Raw genomic sequence first — 18,572 nt, 5'->3', positions numbered from 1 at the left:
AAATGCCTTACTCAAGTCAAGGTAGATCACGTCCACCGCTCTGCCATCATCCATCCATCTTGTTATGTCCTCATGAAAGTCAATGAGGTTGGTCAAGCACGACTTCCCCTTGGTGGAGCCATGTTGACTGCCCCTAATGACCCTCTTATCCCTGATATACCTTGAGATGGATGGCTGTTTGTAGATAAAAAGCAAAACGCCACTGCAAACGGGTCTCAGGAAGCGAGACAAGAAACAGCCAAGTAATTGTTTTCACATTCTGAAGTTCTACATGATAGAAGTGAACCAAAGGAAATAAAACTCTCTGTAAGCCCCTACATGGTTGTGAATACTGAACTCCGATACAGAAATCTGACAACTATTTATGTAAAAAATGATTTTCAGTTCTATCTTTCAGCTAAAAGATGTTTCATTCCACGTGAAGAGGTCTGAAGACAAGTCTCTGTATTTTATAATTGGCAACATTTTCAATTTGCTTACCTTTCATGTGAAAGTGATTGATCCTTAATAAAGTTTAATATGTTTTTCAATATGGGATATTTCTCTTTCACAGTAGGCACAGCTCTTGGCTCTTCCATTGATCTGAAAGACAGGAGCCTTAGTCTTCCACGGCTGAACTGAGATTTTCGTGTAGGAGTAGAAGGAGGTGATGATGTGTCTTCTTGCTGCGAAACTGTATTTTCGACAGGCTTACTATGAAATGCAGATGCTTCTTCTGTTTGAAGGGGTTCTGGAGCTTGTTTAATCTTCGTGTCAGATTGTGTCATTTGGCCCCCCTCTTTTGAAACAGGATGAGTTACTACATTGGAAGACAATGAGTGTGTTGCCTGGAAGTCTGTGTCCACAACAGAAGCTTTTCTTTGGCATTTATCACTGGCATACTGTTGGATATCATCAATATCTTGGGCTTCCAAACTGTCTGAAGCAGAATCTTTCGTCTTTGCTCTTACAGGCAAAAAATTCAGTAGCAAAAGGCTCTTCTGAATACAAAGTTTTGCTGCAGCATAAAAAAATGGAAGAGTTAAAATCATGACAACAGAACACCAGACTTGCTGTCTTCTGCTTAGGTAGAAAGTGATTTATATTTTCTCTTCTGAGCCAAGACAGCTAGAAAATACCGTTTTTCCTATTGTATTAATCATTATGCTATCAGTTACTTAACTCTAGATTTCCAAGTGCTAAATCTGAATAATCACATTGAACCACACAACGCAGACAGTAGTGAACAAGAACACATTTGATTCTAATAACAATCAGCCACTACTCTAACTTCAGTTAATTGTGGTCACAAGTATCTACAAAAATAGACGAACATAAGCTCAGAAGCAGGTGACCCAAGTGAGAGGTCATTCCCTGCAGAATTTTCTCACGTACTACTTTCTACAAAGAACAGCAGAACACAATCCGACATAGTTCACGTGATGTACACTAGTTCCTCTATTAAGGTATTAAAGAGTAGCCTTGGTTGCTAACTTGGCTTTTACAGCAAAAACGTCTAAGACTTACAAGTCATTGTTTTACTAAATTACCTGGAATGCGTTTATATTTAGAAAGGCAACACTCACCAAGAGTTTCTGGGTTCACCTCACTTGCTTCTGTGTTCTGCTTCTCTTCAATATCATTTCCCCGACTCATCAGGGATTTTTGTTTCATTTCCAACTGTAGACAGAATGTTAAAAGAGTTAAAATATTACTCCCCCTGTACATCCATCAAGCAGGGCAGTATGAAAACTACCTAGCATTAATGGAATTTAATCTCAGATTAAATTAGATTATATCTCAGATTAAATTTCCTATCAGACAGGAAAGAGGAGGGAAGAGGTCACATGGTACCAAACCAGTTCATTTGGCCGGCCCACAACTGAAGGGCTCACGGGAGCAGCAGAAAAAAATGGGCCATGAACTGGAAGTTATCAAAGACCACGTAGTTATTAACATCTAGAATCTCCTGCAGACCAGTGAAATCTCACTGAATTTTGGCTCCCTGCAGCTGCAGGTGATGATGCAGACACCTCTCACCAGGTTGTGAGCTGATGACACCAGCTCTTGACATACGGCTTATGTTTCAAGGAAAATTACATGCAAAAAACTCTGAACTGAAGCCAGTTAACTTGCTTGTCAAAGAAGCAATTATTTCCTTTTCTTTTAGCACTGCATTACTGTGAGAATGATGGTTAAGACAGATTCCTTTCTATGCTATAGCTCAAAAGAACTCCAACTGCTATGTGAGAAACTTCCTAATTAACAACACAGTTTTTTGGCTGTAAAGCAACACAAATTAACTGATTTTGAGTCAAATTCAGTTCTAAATACTCACGACACATCTGGGGCTGAGGGAAGGAAAGGGGTGTGAGAATGCATTTAAACGTTTAAGTTCAAAATTTAGAAGTGAATATATGTTCTCACTGAATAAAAACAGTTGACCTAGAGTCACTGAAGGGTAACATGGTTCCACCCTACTCCTTAACATTGCACTGCAAAATATTAAGGTAAATGACATTAACAGATATCTTCCTGAGTGATCTTACCATCCATATTCTAATGGAATCAGCCAGGGAATATACTTGTGCAAACTCATCGCTCAAAGGCACCTTCCCTCCACTGTTGACTGGAAATGAGAGAGAGTACTGTTTATTTACAGCTCCATTTTCACACAACTTGACTATTTAACTACAATTATGCTACAGCTTTCCCTTCGTCTCTTAGTCAATACTTGGAATTATGCCTGTAAGAAAAACAGGGAATAAAACCCACCAGCTTTCATGTGCCTTAAACACCAAAACTGCACCTTGACAGAGTTATTTGCAAAGTTAAATTATTATCTTTCTTGCCTCTTCCCAAAAGTGATGCTTGCAGTCAGGGAAAATAAAAACTGCTCCCTCCACATGCAAATATCACTAATGCAATCTATAGACGCATTTAGTTATAATATTTTTCCCCCTTTTGTTTTATACTATGACATTCTGGAATGGACTTTCAAGATCAATTTACAAAAATTAGAGACCTGACAAAACAGGTTCCTTCCTATTGAGGATATTCCCTCTCCCATTATTTTTTTAATTGTTCTTTTCAGCCCCACTTGTACAAACTTCACGTGGCGTAAGTGAACGCAGGTCCTGAAATTAGTCTGCCCCAGCAAGACTGACAGATGAAGCTATTAACGTAATAGCAGGATGGATATCTTAGCTACTCGTTAATATTTTCATGAGCTACCACAGTTTTCAGTCTTACTCAGCAATCAATTGTCAGACACAGGCAAAATGACTGAAGACAATAAACACTTTAGTCATCAAGTCCGTCTTTGTATCAATCATCCTTAGCCATAACTGTATAGCTCAAAATGTAACATGTTTAGCTTCAAAATTGTGACAGAAAGTGAAAGCCTAAAAGGAAACCCTTCAAAACCAAGTAACACCTTATTATCCTGTACTTCAAAATTATCAGCCTAACGGAAGGATGGTGTAAGTTTAAAAGCTGTCCATTTTACCTACTGAAAATGGACATTATACAAATTAAAAGCAAACCATTATCTTCTATTTAAATAATATATATATATTTTTGAGGATGCCAAGGTTAGTTTCCACAGTATAGCATACTGGGAGGTAATTCACATCTCCTACAACCCCACCATTTAAAAACATATATAAGTTGATGGTGGCCTTTTAGAAAAGATACAATGAGAGTGGAAAGTGACATAAGAACCTCTAGTCACTGGGAGCCACATTGTTCTGAATTAAAGCCCCAGAGAACAACACCACTCTTTGGGTATATTATATGGCTTAGTCAGTAGCTTGCGATAGTTATTAATATTTGGACAGTGCTCTGAAGATAAAAGAATAAATAAATAAAAATTAAACACTCTAGAGATAAGCCTTACCTAGTCTACCAGTCTACCTAAATGATGACTTCTTTATACAGAACATATTTTCAAAAGTTGCCACACCAAGCTGATTTTTCAAAGCTTATAAACTTAAGATAGCCTTTTACAAACTTATTACAACCTTATTAAGATAGTCTAATATTAGAGTTACCATATTTTTGAAGCTTCTCATATAAATCTGGAGTGAGATACACCAAAGCAGCAAATGTTGAGTTCACAGCTTGATCAACAGTAGAACCAGCAACTATATCTGTCTTTGGGGTCTGTTTTTTACATGCCTGTGTAAGTCCTTTGAAAAGTTCAGATTTTTGCCCACTGAAGTCCTGGGCAGGATCTGATTTTGCAAAGTCGATAAGAAAGTTACGGCAGTCATCTTGGTGAGAGCTCCTAGCCTGGAAAGAATGTTAGAAAACATTTACTTTAGTATTATCTGAAAAATTAGTGCAGCGCATTTCTACAATTAAGTCCGCTTGCGGTGTATCTACTGCAGCTGAGCAACCTGAGTTAATGACAATGTCCCTGCCCAAGGCAGGGGATGAATTTGATGATCTCTGAAGGTCCCTCCCAACCACTATGATTCTATGAAAACAGAAACCAATAAAGGGCACAGAACAACAGTTTCTTTCCTCCTTGATACTTGAATTAACAATTAGCTTTATCATAACAGCATATGCTTAAGGGCATATCAGCTCATTAAGTCTAAACGAAACTGTGTGATACACGGGGATTTCATGCTAATGAAATAAAGGTAGTGGTGCAAGTACCTCTTTTTTATCTTGGTGCAGCCGACTACCTTGGCTGGCTCCCGGGAGCGCCTCGGGACACATCTGATGCCTGAAAACAGGTTTCCACAGAGGGGAATTCAGAACTGATGTGACTTTCAAAGGAGGCAAGTCTGCTTTACTACCTAGTTCTGCAAGAAATTTAGAACAGACACTTTGGTTACTGAATGTTTTTGTTCACTTTTGCAGATTAATGACAATGATAAATGCTAAACATCCAGTGGTGGCAGTGGGGGGAAGGTAAAGCAAATAAACTCAACAAGTAATTTAACAGCATTCTCTAGCTTCTGTTTTGCTAATGTGGCACAGAAAACTGATGTATCCTTTCTTTAATGATAGCACCAACATCTTATCTTACAGTGACAATATGGTAAACTACGGACGGCTTTAAACATGACCCTCTTATCCCTGATATGGCTTGAGATGGCACCAAGGAGAAGTCGTTCCATCAGCTTCCCAGGGATGGAGGTGAGGCTGACCGGTCTATAGTTACCCGGCTGCAATCTTCAAAAAGTGCAAGAAGGAGGAGTACATTTGCTTTCCTCCAGTCCTCAGGCACCTCTCCCGTTTCCCAAGACTTGGCAAAGATGATGGACAGCGGTCCAGCAATGACCTCAGCCAGCTCCCTCAGCACCCACGGGTGCATCCCATCCAGACCCACGGATTTATGGATGTCCAGATTGCCTGACTGCTCCCTAACCCAGTCCCCATCAACCGAGGCAAACTCCTCCATTGTCCTGCCTTCCTCTGGGGCCTCAGCAGTACGGGGCTCCTCAGGACAGCCTCCGGCAGAGTAGACAAAGAAGGTGTTCAGTAGCTCTGCCTTCTCTGTATCTTCTGTCACCAGGGCACCCACCTCGTTCATCAGTGGGCCTACACTGCCCCTGGTGTTAGTTTTATCTGCCATGTATTGGAAAAAGCTCTTCCTGTTGTCCTTGACCCCTCTCGCCAGGTTTAATTCTAAGGAGGCCTTAGCTTTCCTAGTTGCCTCCCTACACCCTCTGACAACAGCCTTATATTCTCCCCAAGGGGCCAACCCCTCCTTTCATGATCTGTAAACTCTCCTCTTCCACTTGAGCATACCCAGCAGTTCCCTGTTTAACCACGCAGGTCTCCTGGCTCCCTAACTTGACTTCTGGAAGTTAACTCGTGAACTCAAATTTAAATCAATACCAAATGCTCATGTGAAGCTTTTAAAATCATTTGTGTCCTAAGCCCCTAATTTTTTGCAGTTTGCTGGCTCCATATCCACACCAACAACATGGAGCTGAATCACAGCACCAGGGAACAATTTTAAAAGAAAAAGGAAGAACGAAGATTGAGCAAACTCTGATATTACTTCATAAATGTAATTCAGCTTAGTACGATTACTTCCATGTGTCCATGTCTTCCTAACATCAGCTTCTGAATATCAGAGATGTGAAACATAAGGTCCTTGTATCTCCTCTTTGTACAGCATCGCAACCTCTGGAGCTATTAAACACACTCACCTCGTAGAGATTTCAGTGCCATACTTCGGGAAGCCAAGCGCCCCATCAACCGCGATACCAGAAGCTGTAAATCCAAGCCCCAAGAAACGGCGACGTCCGGCAGGCCGTAAGCAGTGACGGTGAACTTGTAGCCCCACTCATTATTACTGCTGTCAGAGTGAAAGAGAAACTGCAGCCGTGGGCCAGCCTTAAAGGTCACTTTCTACAGAGCAACAAAACAGTCATTTTGCCAAGTGTACATGACAGGAAGACGTTTCAGGGTAATGAATTTCCTTCAGCAACTGTGGGGTTTCAGTATTATGTTCTGTCCCTAATACATCTAATTCCCCCCACCACCTGAATCAGAAACACACAATACTAAGTAGGTACAATTTCTATTCAAACAGCAAAATGAGAAATTTAATAGATTGAGTTTTAGAAGTCAAAGCCATAAAACTATAAAGAAGCATCTGATTAGAGTAGGTGTCACCAAAGAAGAGCATGGCCACTCCAAATTGCCCCAAAATTGCAAAGGCAGAGTGACAACGAGGAAGTTGTACCCAGGTAGTTATTACAGGCAGTTAAACATGATCACTACTTTTCATTTTGACTGACTCTTCCTTGGATAACAGCAACACAGAGGGATTCTTTACTCATCCACTCATTTGCCTTATTTTAGATTTCTTTCCTCACCTCCTACCCCCGCCTTTGAGAGGGAATAAAGACATACACGCGAGAACGCACACATCCTTATAGACAACAGGTTTTCTGCAAGGATCGTAAGAATTTCCTACGAATGGATGTTTCACTTGGTTCAGAAAGTTAAAGGTGCTCACCTTAGGCCACTTCTCAGTGCCAACCTTTGTATCGTAACGAGTTTTTGCACCTCTGGCATCAGTAAACTCCAGGTAATCATATCTGTGAAAATTGCAATTCATTACTTCCAAGTTTACTTTTAAGTTTTGGGGGAAAACGTTTGCTTTTGGACTTTCACACATGTTGCATTTCAGTGTACCCTGTCACACCTTTCTGAACCACACCTGCATTGCTTCATGTGACCACTAAGGAATCTATTCTGTGTTTCAATAGTCCCAGCAAACACAGAGCTGCTTTCCTGCAGAACTTTCCCAACTCTTCAGAATTGATAATGGGTGCTGGTTTTAACATCTGGCATATGCCTGAACTAAGCAGTAGCCTGATATGTTACCAAGAGGAACCAAGCCAGTAGTTTTGCCTAGAGAGGGCAAAACAAATACTACAAGCACAAAGTGTGATGTTCACAGCAATACTACAGAATAAATCAAGGCCATAGGAAGCAAAATTTGCATGAACAGCATATCTGTACATTTGCCAGAAGTGGCTTTCAGCATAATAAGTCATTCAAAATACACATTGTATATTATGCAGGACAATGAAGAAATTGAAATGGCATACTCAGAGAGCAAGGAGGATTCCCTGCACATTAAATTACCACTCTGCAAACAGATATTTGAATCTAACGCAGCACAAGACCAAATTACCTCCTTTCAGTTTCACATTTTTCATCAAATTCCACCTCAAAGTAAGTTGCCCCATGGCACAGGAAGACTGACACCTCATGGCAATTATTTGCATAGTTATGAGGCGATTCCATTGTCCATGTTCGCAATACTACAGGCTGTTCTTGCTGCCAGCTTTCCATTTCCATCTGTAGAACAAAAATGTATTCTTGAGATACAAGTGTAAAGCATTTAAAAAAAAATAAAAATTACCACACTAGATTTTTATGTCAATACTTGTAAGATGCCAGACGTACATACAAAGTGGCATTTAAAAGGCTACAGCATTGATTTACACCTGAACTAGTTATAAAGATACCCTTGATAGACACAGGAAGGAAATACTTCTAAAGCAAAATTCATGCAGTCTACTGGGAAGGAGACATTCTCACCACAGAGGTGCCTACAAGTCAACAAAAAGAATCTACATGACTGATGCAGATTTAAACATCTACACTACAGACATACAGACTTTATTTGCATCACAGAATCACAGAATGTCAGGGATCGGAAGGGACCTCGAAAGCTCATCCAGTCCAATCCCCCCACCAGAGCAGGAACACCCAGATGAGGTTACACAGGAAGGTGTCCAGGCGGGTTGGAATGTCTGCAGAGTTCCCTTCAGCCAGTTCACAGTCACCTCACTACCCGCTCATCCAGGCCGCACTCCCTCAGTTTAGCTGTGAGGATGCTGTGGGAGACTGTGTCAAATGCCTTACTCAAGTCAAGGTGGATCACGTCCACCGCCCTGCCATCATCCATCCATCTTGTTATGTCCTCATAAAAGTCAATGAGGTTGGTCAAGCACGACATCCCCTTGGTGAAGCCATGCTGACTGTCCCTAATGACCCTCTTATCCCTGATATGGCTTGAGATGGCACCAAGGAGAAGTCGTTCCATCAGTTTCCCAGGGATGGAGGTGAGGCTGACTAGTTCTTCACTCAACATTTCATTACACATCCCACGCTTTTAGAAGACTGCCAGCTCCTTTCAAACACTCAGCAATAGAACCACCTGAATTTTCTTTGTCTTTCTTGCAATTTTGCTTTGGTTTCACTGCACTTAGTAATGCCTGTATCTTTAGTTACCTTATGAGGCTCGCTACACAGGCTTTTCAGTGGTTCTATCAAAGTGCTGAATCCCTGTAGCAGAGTACAGTATGGAATGTCTAAAGTGCAAAAATCCAACAAGAAGATGACCTAGGAGAAAACACAGGTCTCATGAAAATGCACGTAAGCACAGCCGTGCTACCCGGGAATGGTACAAAACCCCAACGTTCACTTACCAGCTGACGAGTTGCCATAGCAAAGACAGAGTTACTTATTTTTTCTACTATTGTTTTGCCACTATATTGAGATAAAAGTGACTGCAAAATCGTTCTGATATTTGACAGGAACTGGCCCACATCTAAAGAGAAAAAAAACCCTTAATAGCCACCGTTAGGATTTGCTACCACAATCTACTTTATCAAACACCTAAGTGCATGGTGATGTGCAAAGACAGGAGGAAAGGCATCTGCTGCCAAGACAGTGACAGTCAAGAGCAAAAACAGTTCAGAGAAGTTTTCTGTGATATTTCTATTGTGGAAATAAGTCATGCTCATCAATGAAATAAAAAAAAAAAAAAGATGAGTGATGAGTAATTTAATCAAACACTCCAAGACTCTTTCAACAATCTCAGTGTATCCAGCAGCCTCCCTACACAACTAAGAAATGCAGCTTAAGTAAAGAGCAAGGCCAGTAATTTTAGCTATAGCCTTACTTCATTTTAATATGTCAGACAGGAACATAAACTTATTCATGAACAAACAAGAGAAATATGAAGTAATTTTACATAAAATTACATCTCCGTTAAGTACGTGGCCCAGTTAACTACTCAATACTGAGCTGCTACATTAAAAAAAACAACCAACCAAATAAAACACTGTAGCAAACCGCCCCCCCCAGAAGTGCCCGGCTTCTTGAGTAAGTTCCTTTCTCCTTGCGTCACAAACAACTAGGAAAATACACATCACCACACAGGAACTTAAGAAAATAAGGAACATATAAGAAACCTAAATGTTCAAATGGAAGTCTGTTACTGTTTGTTGTTTGGTTGGGGGGTTGGTTGTTTGTTGGGCTGTTTTTTTGTTTGCGGGTTTTTTTTCAGTATTTAATCCCCAAAATTTACTGAATATTTTCTGAAGATTCTCCCAACATAAAATTATTAGTATGGGTAAAATTCTAAGTTGCTCAATATGCCTACAGGTTTCTCACCTAGAGAGATTAGAAATGCTGTGACAGTTACAAGTATGCCTCAGGCAACCAGTGGCGAACCCTTCTTATATTACGCTTTGCAAAATCACATTTTAAAGTCCTGTATTACACCACACTAACCCAGCACTTACAGGTTTTAAGTATTTCTACAGCAAGATCCTTGGCTGCATTTTCGCTCCCCTTAAGCTGCAGGTAGCACCACGAAAGGAGGCTGCCTTGAACAGACCAGAATAAGGAAGACAAGACCGTGCCACTCTCTTGCTGTGCAACATCCAGCATCATCATTTCACACTGAAAAATAACCAAGAAAATAACAAAAGGATATTCTCTTCTGCTGCAGAATGACACACATATGTACTACCTAAACTGTGATGGACATTATCATCCCACTCAAGCCACAAAAAAAGATTAAATGCAAGCAACAAGCAGCATATAACACTGTGAAGCAACTAATGTCTTTTGTTTTGATAAATCACAATTTTAAGTAGGAATGGCTACATATGAGTCACTCGATGTTCTCAGCACATTTTTTGTGCATATGTAAATGACCCTCCTCCATTTACACCTCCCTTAGTGACATGACCAGTTCTAACCTCTCAAGATGGGATCATTACTTCTTTTTCCCAGTGTTGATAGGGTGCCAGAAAGCCTTTTCAGCGCTATGCAAAAATACCTCTTCTTGTACATTACTTACTCTACTACTAAGAAATTTTAATGCTTAAAGGAAAATACTTCAATTGGTTGGAAAACTTAATCCTACAGATTGGATAGCCATGAATAGTTTTATCCAGAAGGACAGGAAAGCCAGTTCTTTAGCACACATCTCAGGCATGCAGCTTGTGTTTGAATGCACACAAAAATCACAGCTAAAAGTAGGAAAAGGAAGAGCGCAAAGCCAGTTACCTCTCTTGCTGCCACTAGCAGAAGGGTATCCATGACTGAGAGCACTTCGCTTATATCAAAGTTTGCAGAAACTCCTTTCTCTGGTAATAATAGGAGTCCACCTGGATCCTGATCACTGCAAAACAAAGATGTTCTTACTAACCAATGACATGTAGCACTTGTTCTCCAAAACAGAAATTCAGTTATCCTTGTGACAAATCTGTAGAGATCCTTCTGTGTAATGACTATGAAAATCAAAAGTTTGGGTTCTGATCACTCCAGCCTGATTAAATCAATACCAACCATCACCGTGGACAATCACTTAAAAAAATTGGAAAACAGCCTAGAAGAAGCCTAAAAGAAACATACTGTGATTTCAGCACCAATCCTGGACAATGTTTTATACAGCTATTCAGTCAATAAACATATTAAGTAGTATTCTCCTTTCTAAAGCGAAGTCACTTGACTATTTTTTGAGATTTTCCAAGGGAATAACATTCCTAAACAGGATTAAATATGAACTGATTAATAGATGTGGGGTATCAGATAATTTTTTTCAATGTCAGAACCCCTTACCTGAAGTGGGTACACAAAGATCTGAAGGCAAGATGTACAGATTGCTTGTGCTCTTGCTCTGTGATGTTTTTCTAGAAAAGGAAAAAGATTTATTTTTATGATATGTTCTGTTCCCCTCCTCTGTGAGAAAGCTAATTTCTGCGTGCTACTATTCATTTTTGGTAAGAAAGGCAGGGTTAGCGCCTCTTTCTTTGGATAAGCTGCAGAGACAAAGAGAAGGGGGAGGGTAAACAGAGGCAAAGACAAAAAAGATTTTTTACTTTAATGGGACAAAACATATCTTATTTGACAACAAGAACTCAGATTTGTTCTCTTTCTGCATAAAGAAAGCAAGTACTAAACAATCAATTTCTCATTGAATGGTTTACCATCATGGTGAAGAGCTGGTGTCGCCTGGTCTGTCTGTCTGGGAAAAAGATGGCAGCTCCGCTGAGTAACGTGTTCTTCACCTCCTCTTTTAGCATCTTCATTGGCACGGAGTTACTGTCCCCCATATCCACTACTGCTCATACAAACAGAAAACAAAATTAAAAGTTCCAATTAATACTCCATCTAATACATCAGAGGCATAACTGAACTAAACTTCAAGCCTTTGCAATCCCATTACACACACAGAAAATGAGAAGAAACTTTCTGACTTCTAGCAAGAAAGCTTTTACTAACGATCTATTTATTCACTGAATATATGAATTCTAGGAACAGTAAGACTCAACAACTATCAAAGCTAATAAACTTTTCAAGACGTGACAGATTCTATATACACTGATTTACGTCTAGCTTGCTTTTCTGGAGGCAGTTAGGTAATTAACAAAAAAATTTATACATTAATAAAGAGGATGCCATCCTACTTCCAATTAAATCTAACGGGTAATTCCCATTTTCTTCACTGGCTCCAGAATCCTCCCTGTGTTTCTGTTCCCTCGTGTTGTCATAAAGTCTATAAAACCATTTCATAGGGTCAAGGAAAGTTTCATTGTGATAGACTAATTAGCACACACTGACCTGAAGAAGAAACAAAGGAACAGTAGTTGACTTGGCCTCTAGGAATAAATCTCCTTTTCCCCAATTGTGACTATTGTAACACACTTGTAAGCCAGAATAGACAAAAACAGTTAATGTATTCAATATAAATTACCTTCGCACAGATGTCTATAAAGCTCCTCTGCAGCTTCCGTGTGACCAAGCGTTTTGCTTTGAGACGTTTCTGTAGGTTTAGTAGTTTTATTGTCTCCGGTAAGTACAAAGAAGCAGCTCTGGAGAAGCTGCAATAGCAGTGTTTGAGCAAAGATACATTCTTCCCTTGGGCTGTAGGAAAGCATAAAACAAACAGAAGCAAAAACCAGAAAATAAACTCTTTTGCACCAAATAGATAATGCTGTGAACACCACTATCTCAGACAGATAAAAAACACTAACTAGAGAGCACGTAAACCAAAAAGTATAGCTACCAGCTAAATTCATCTATATCTCAAGCTTCTACATAACATTATAGATAAAAGCCCATATGGCAGCAGAAAGAAAATGTTATTTATGTAAATGATGTAGTTTGGGAAGAAGAAACTGCTCCAACTAAACTAAGCATATTTATACATACACAGGCAGCTTAGTGCTTCAGCACAGAGTAAAGCAGCAACTTACGTTTGGTGCAGTTTACTGTAAAAATTCCAGAACAGCTGCAAATCAAGGCCTGTGAAATCTAAAAATGACTTGTATTTTAATCCACTCTCCTTCTGTTGAACCTTAAAAAGGCAAAGAAAAAGCAGGATTGGATAATTAACTCTACATAGAACACTTTATAAAAAGTAAATCCCTGAATACTGGGCTTAAAGCAGTTGCCTAATAAATTTGCAGCTCACATGATTTCCAATTTAAGTTCTTTCACGGATATTCCTGTGTCTAAACGTAACAGTTCATGCCAAAATCTTCCCTTTCACAGAGCTACTAATAAGGACTCTCTCTCCTCCTTCCAGAGGTCTAGTCCCCCAACCCTGTCCTCACCACCACAAGTCTTTACAACCTCTTCCAATTTGATTGAAAGTAAGTCATGGCGAAAATGAGATTGCCCACAGATCAGAATTCAAGTTAAAAAAGGCACAGACACCCACTGCACAAACAAAACATCATTTTGTCACGTACCCTCAAAAGCAAAGCATGTCACGCTGACACACATCAGCACATACCAGCCATACCTCTCAACCGTACACATCTCACTGGAGGTGTTTAGAGAATTATTTCAGATAAAAAAAGGACCCATTTTAATCTATGCAGCTATTTTAGCTCTCTCTCAAAGCACTTCTCCCCATGCTTTCTTCAGAAATAGCTACATTATCTAACAGACAGCAGAACATCCTTCTGTTGCATCTACTTCACCCAGCATTGTAACCCAATGCTGAAAAACGGTTCTTAAGTCTCTTCTGGACCCAAAGTGAGCATATTCTCTGTAAATATCCACAGAATGCTATTTTTCAGAACCCATTTTTTTTCTCCACAGCGTGATTTTAACAGTTATTAGTACCTAGTGGCAAGACTTTCCTTTATCCATTCACAACTACTGTTAGTATAGCTGTATGACTTTCATCATGGTAAATATACACTCAAGAATAACTAAGAAGTAAGAATACCAGGTCCTGTGCCAGCTGCTGGATGAAATGAAGGGTCTTGAGGAGCAGGGTTGTGCCACAGACTGTATCGTCATCGGTTTTGCGGCACTGCAAGCAGTTCATGCTCCTGTTGGGCTCGTCTCGCAGAGGCCGAAGGTACCCAAGAATATGCAGGCCCTGAACCCCGAGCCGTTCTGCTGTGTCTTGTCTTGTGCACAAGAACTTGATCATCAAGTACTAGAAGGATATAAACATAGCACAAGGTTTTGTTTTAGAAGTTGGAGCAAATTTAGCTTTTAAAAGACATGAGTGCACATAAATGAGGAGGCTGCAGGTGGGGCAGGGGGGCCAAGACTTATTCCCTGTCAGTCACCCCTACAAGTTTAAAATACTGACGCTGAAACTCAGGCTAAGCTTGAACTAGACTCAAAGGGGTTGGGGTTGCAGCTGGACTTGCATCAGTGGGGCATCACTCTAGAGTTGATGAAGGCTGGGAGGCCTCCCATACCCCTGGGGTGAAAGCAGTGTGCTCAGCTCGCTCTCTGAAATGCCTGTACACCAATGCGTGCAGCATGGGGAATAAGCAGGAGGAGTTAGAAACCTGTGTTAGGGCAGGAGATTATGACCTGGTGGCAATTATAGAGACATGGTGGGACAGCACACATGACTGGAATGTGGTCATGGGTGGCTATGTCCTTTTCAGGAAAGACAGGCCAGCCAGGTGTGGTGGTGGAGTTGTTCTTTATGTGAGAGAGCAACTACAATGTATTGAGTATTGTCCAGGCATGGATGAGGAGCGAGTTGAGAGTCTATGGTGAAAGTTAAGGGGCAGGCTGGCAAGGGTGATACTATTGTGGGTGTCTATTCTAGGCCACCAGATCGGGGTGAGGAAGTTGATGAGGCCTCTACAGACAGCTGAGAGCAGCCTCACAGTCACAGGCTCTGGTTGTGGTGGGGGATTTTAACTTCCCTGATGTTTGCTGGAAGGACTACTCGGCCAGCCACAGTCTAGGAGGTTCCTCCACTGCCTTGACAATAACTTTCTGATGCAAAGGGTGGAGGAGCCGACTAGAAGAGGTGCACTGCTGGACCCCATCCTCACTAACAAGGAGAGTCTGGTTGAAGCGGTAAAGGTTGAGGGCTGCCTTGGTTGCAGAGACCATGAGATGGTGGAGTTCAGGATCAGGATAGCAAGCAGAATTGCAACCCTGGACTTCAGCAGGGCAAACTTTGGCCTTTTCAGGCAATTGCTGGGGGAAATCCCATGGGCAAGGCTGCTTGAAGGTAAAGGGGTCCAAGATAGTTGGTTAGTGTTCAGGGACTGTTTCTACTGGGCACAAGATCAGAGCATCCCGACACGTAGGAAGTCAAGGAGGGGAGCCAGGAGTTGGGATGCAGGTGAGGCTGACCCGTCTATAGTTACCCGGGTTAAACAGGGTACTGCTGGGTATCCTCAAGTGGAAGAGGAGAGTGTATAGATCATGGAAGAAGGGGCTGGCCACTTGGGGAGAATACAAGGCTGTTGTCAGAAGGTGTAGGGAGGCAACTAGGAAAGCTAAGGCCTCCTTAGAATTAAACCTGGCGAGAGGGGTCAAGGACAACAGGAAGAGCTTTTTCCAATACATGGCAGATAAAACTAAGGGGCAGTGTAGGCCCACTGATGAACGAGGTGGGTGCCCTGGTGACAGAAGATACAGAGAAGGCAGAGTTACTGAATGCCTTCTTTGTCTCTGTCTACTCTGCCGAAGGCTGTCCTGAGTAGCCCCGTACTGCTGAGGCCCCAGAGGAAGGCAGGACAGTGGAGGAGTTTGCCTGGGTTGATGAGGACTGGGTTAGGGAGCAGTTAGGCAATCTGGACATCCATAAATCCATGGGTCTGGATGGGATGCACCCGTGGGTGCTGAGGGAGCTGGCTGAGGTCATTGCTGGACCGCTCTCCATCATCTTTGCCAAGTCTTGGGAAATGGAAGAGGTGCCTGAAGACTGGAGGAAAGCAAATGTCACTCCAGTCTTCAAAAAGGGCAAGAAGGAGGACCCGGGTAACTATAGACCGGTCAGCCTCACCTCCGTCCCAACAGATTTTCATGGTTTCTTACTTGGGAAATTCTGCACTGCTGCATTTTGACATCAACTTCATCCCATTCTTCTTCCACTTCAAACCAGCCGATAGGATCATCGTCTCCCAAATCATCACACGAACAACTGCTTCTGTGGATAAAAAAAAACGTAACAAACTTTGTAAAGAAAACGTTAAAGAAACGGCAAACTCCCTCAGTTTAGCTGTGAGGATGCTGTGGGAGACTGTGTCAAATGCCTTACTCAAGTCAAGGTAGACATTTTAATTATGGTCCCTAATCTCCCCTCACTCCTAAACAATGTTTTTGAGAAAGTAATTTAATAAAGGCTAATTAACATATGATCTTCCTATGAATTGTCTCTGTTATCAGCAACCTGCACCTCTAACAGAAAGTTTTTTATATCCCTTTTTAAACAGGTCTTTAAATCAAGAAGCTCAAGACAACAGCTATATACATATTTCCTCAAACACATCAAATTGAGGGTCATTAACACCAAACAAGTAACAATTAAATATGTATATTTTTAAAGTCATTTGCAACAGTTCTCAGTAGTTCAAATGGCACCGCGAAAGATCTAATGTAACATTTCTGTTCTGTGTATTCATTACAAAAAGTCCCTCTTTACCTATTTTTTAAAAATTGTTTGAATTCCCGCAGCTTCCATTTGTCATAGCTTTCAAATCTTTTGAAGTGTTCCTCTGCATGGAACTTTACCGAAGCGCTATTATAGGCAAACACCAGCCCGCACTGCGCCCCAATGGCACCTCTGCGGACCTGAAAGAACAAATCCAGAGCAACGTATTAAAAAGCTGACAAGAAAAGAAGGTGTTGATTCCACAGGAAAAAATAGTTACGGAAGGTAACAAAATGCTGACAATGGTGATCTCTGGAACTGCAATTTTTAGCTAGAGAAAAATGAAACACATTTAGAGAAGTGTGATGAGAACTTTTGTAAGCTATTGAACCTGGATCATGTACATGGTTAATATTTGCTACATTTATCACCCTGTAGCACCCTAATATTAACTAGAGTTCCACATATTAATTCCTATGCTAATTTTGTATATTTTCATTTTTAAAATATCCAAAACACTAATAAAATTAAATTATGTATCCCAATAGCACCACACTGCAAACCAGCTTCACTGTCTCTCCAGTTCCAGTTAGAATTTATTTACTAGAAATCCATCCATGTTTTATTCTACTTGACACTGAAATACTCATCCTTCTTCCAGGATGACTACTGCTTTGCCTTAAATAAATAAATTCAGCTGCAGAAATCTTACTGAAGTTTTGTCCTGGCCATAAGATCGAATCACAAAATCTTGCTTTTAAACCAGATAAAAATCACACCAGGTGTCCAACTTACACTGATGTCTCTAAAAAGAACTGGAAAAGCTCTACATTTAATCTAACACACATGCTATATATTTTGAAATTTGCTATTTGAAAAACTATTTTAAAGATAAAATCTTACAAATAAATCCATACCCTTTAAAGAGAAACCATACACCTTAGCGTCACTATCTTGAGTATATGGCAACATATAGACCAAAGCCATATAAAAGAAAAGTCTCTACTACATGCCTGGAACAATTTAAGACCTTCCTTTCCTTGCGTTCTTTGTGACCTACACCAAAGCAAAGCCCTAAGATAACACTATTTCATAATCAATTTAAAATTTCAGTTCATACAAAAAAGATGTTCTAATTCAACTTCTACCAGTAGGGAAAAAGCAAGCGTTCTACTTCAAAAGCACACAGGAACTACTAACCTTTATTCTAATTTGTGTCACTTGAAATGAAGATTCAGTTCCAGTCGAAAGAATGATACTTGCTCTGGTTTTCCCAGTTTCTGTCAGAAAACCTAAAGCAGGAGTGGGAATAGAATGAGGTTGGAAGGGCTGCTAGTGCAAGCTGGTTGGAAGAGAATACTAAAGGGGGGGAAACAAAAAATCAGAATGCTTTTCTAGTGCAATGCTCATTAGTAAATGTTTCTAAATAAATGAGTAAGAGACAAGTAAAACCAAACATTTAGAATGTGCCCAATTTTCTATTGTAATAGCTTTTGTTTACCAGTAGCACTGCACAAGACAATACAAGATTTTCTGAAGAAAAGATTAGTTGGCATTTCACTTAAAGAGGAGGTCAAGAAACACAAATCTGTTTCTTTAGTTTTTATCCAGTAGATAAAAACATTGCATTAACAAAGCCAGGCTTTAAAGGCGAATTAATAGGTGTGTGCAGTCAGTAAAAATGTCAATGATTTTTACCATATCTTCCCATCAATATTTGGGAAAGCAGTGAATGATTCATGACTTCAACCCACAAAATGTCCTCTTAGTTATTTTCTTTGTGACAGTTTATTGCTGAATTCCACATAGAGTATCAATAATTCTCCCTAAAATCCAATATTTTTAAAAATTGTTTTGACAATAAACTGGCTTCTGAGAAATCTACCTTGTTGTAAACCAGAATTTACATATTGTTTTGGTGGGAGGGTTTGTTTTGTTT

The 18,572-nt window shown here is 40.4% G+C and overlaps 1 protein-coding gene across 2 annotated transcripts in view; it reads right to left on the bottom strand.

Annotated features, from left to right (window-relative positions):
• The window catches only part of ZZEF1 (zinc finger ZZ-type and EF-hand domain containing 1), a 58,811-nt gene that overhangs the window by 28,524 nt on the left and 11,715 nt on the right, over positions 1-18,572 (bottom strand). For both annotated transcript variants that reach the window (XM_082068810.1, XM_082068811.1), the window contains exons 10-29: positions 17,834-17,925; positions 16,685-16,833; positions 16,078-16,189; positions 14,003-14,218; positions 13,020-13,120; positions 12,518-12,687; positions 11,751-11,884; positions 11,383-11,453; positions 10,828-10,942; positions 10,056-10,215; positions 8,955-9,076; positions 8,758-8,868; positions 7,652-7,818; positions 6,968-7,049; positions 6,153-6,354; positions 4,645-4,793; positions 4,032-4,272; positions 2,529-2,608; positions 1,566-1,659; positions 481-997 (exon numbers count right to left, since the gene is read on the bottom strand). In XM_082068810.1, the coding sequence (XP_081924936.1) occupies positions 481-997; positions 1,566-1,659; positions 2,529-2,608; positions 4,032-4,272; positions 4,645-4,793; positions 6,153-6,354; positions 6,968-7,049; positions 7,652-7,818; positions 8,758-8,868; positions 8,955-9,076; positions 10,056-10,215; positions 10,828-10,942; positions 11,383-11,453; positions 11,751-11,884; positions 12,518-12,687; positions 13,020-13,120; positions 14,003-14,218; positions 16,078-16,189; positions 16,685-16,833; positions 17,834-17,925 (3,085 nt within the window). The remainder of the gene's footprint in view (positions 1-480; positions 998-1,565; positions 1,660-2,528; positions 2,609-4,031; positions 4,273-4,644; positions 4,794-6,152; positions 6,355-6,967; positions 7,050-7,651; positions 7,819-8,757; positions 8,869-8,954; positions 9,077-10,055; positions 10,216-10,827; positions 10,943-11,382; positions 11,454-11,750; positions 11,885-12,517; positions 12,688-13,019; positions 13,121-14,002; positions 14,219-16,077; positions 16,190-16,684; positions 16,834-17,833; positions 17,926-18,572) is intronic.

The sequence above is a fragment of the Streptopelia decaocto genome (assembly GCF_964273445.1).
Source record: "Streptopelia decaocto genome assembly, chromosome: 18".
Taxonomy (NCBI): Eukaryota; Metazoa; Chordata; class Aves; order Columbiformes; family Columbidae; genus Streptopelia; species Streptopelia decaocto.
This window is presented reverse-complemented; position numbering and strand designations above follow the sequence as displayed.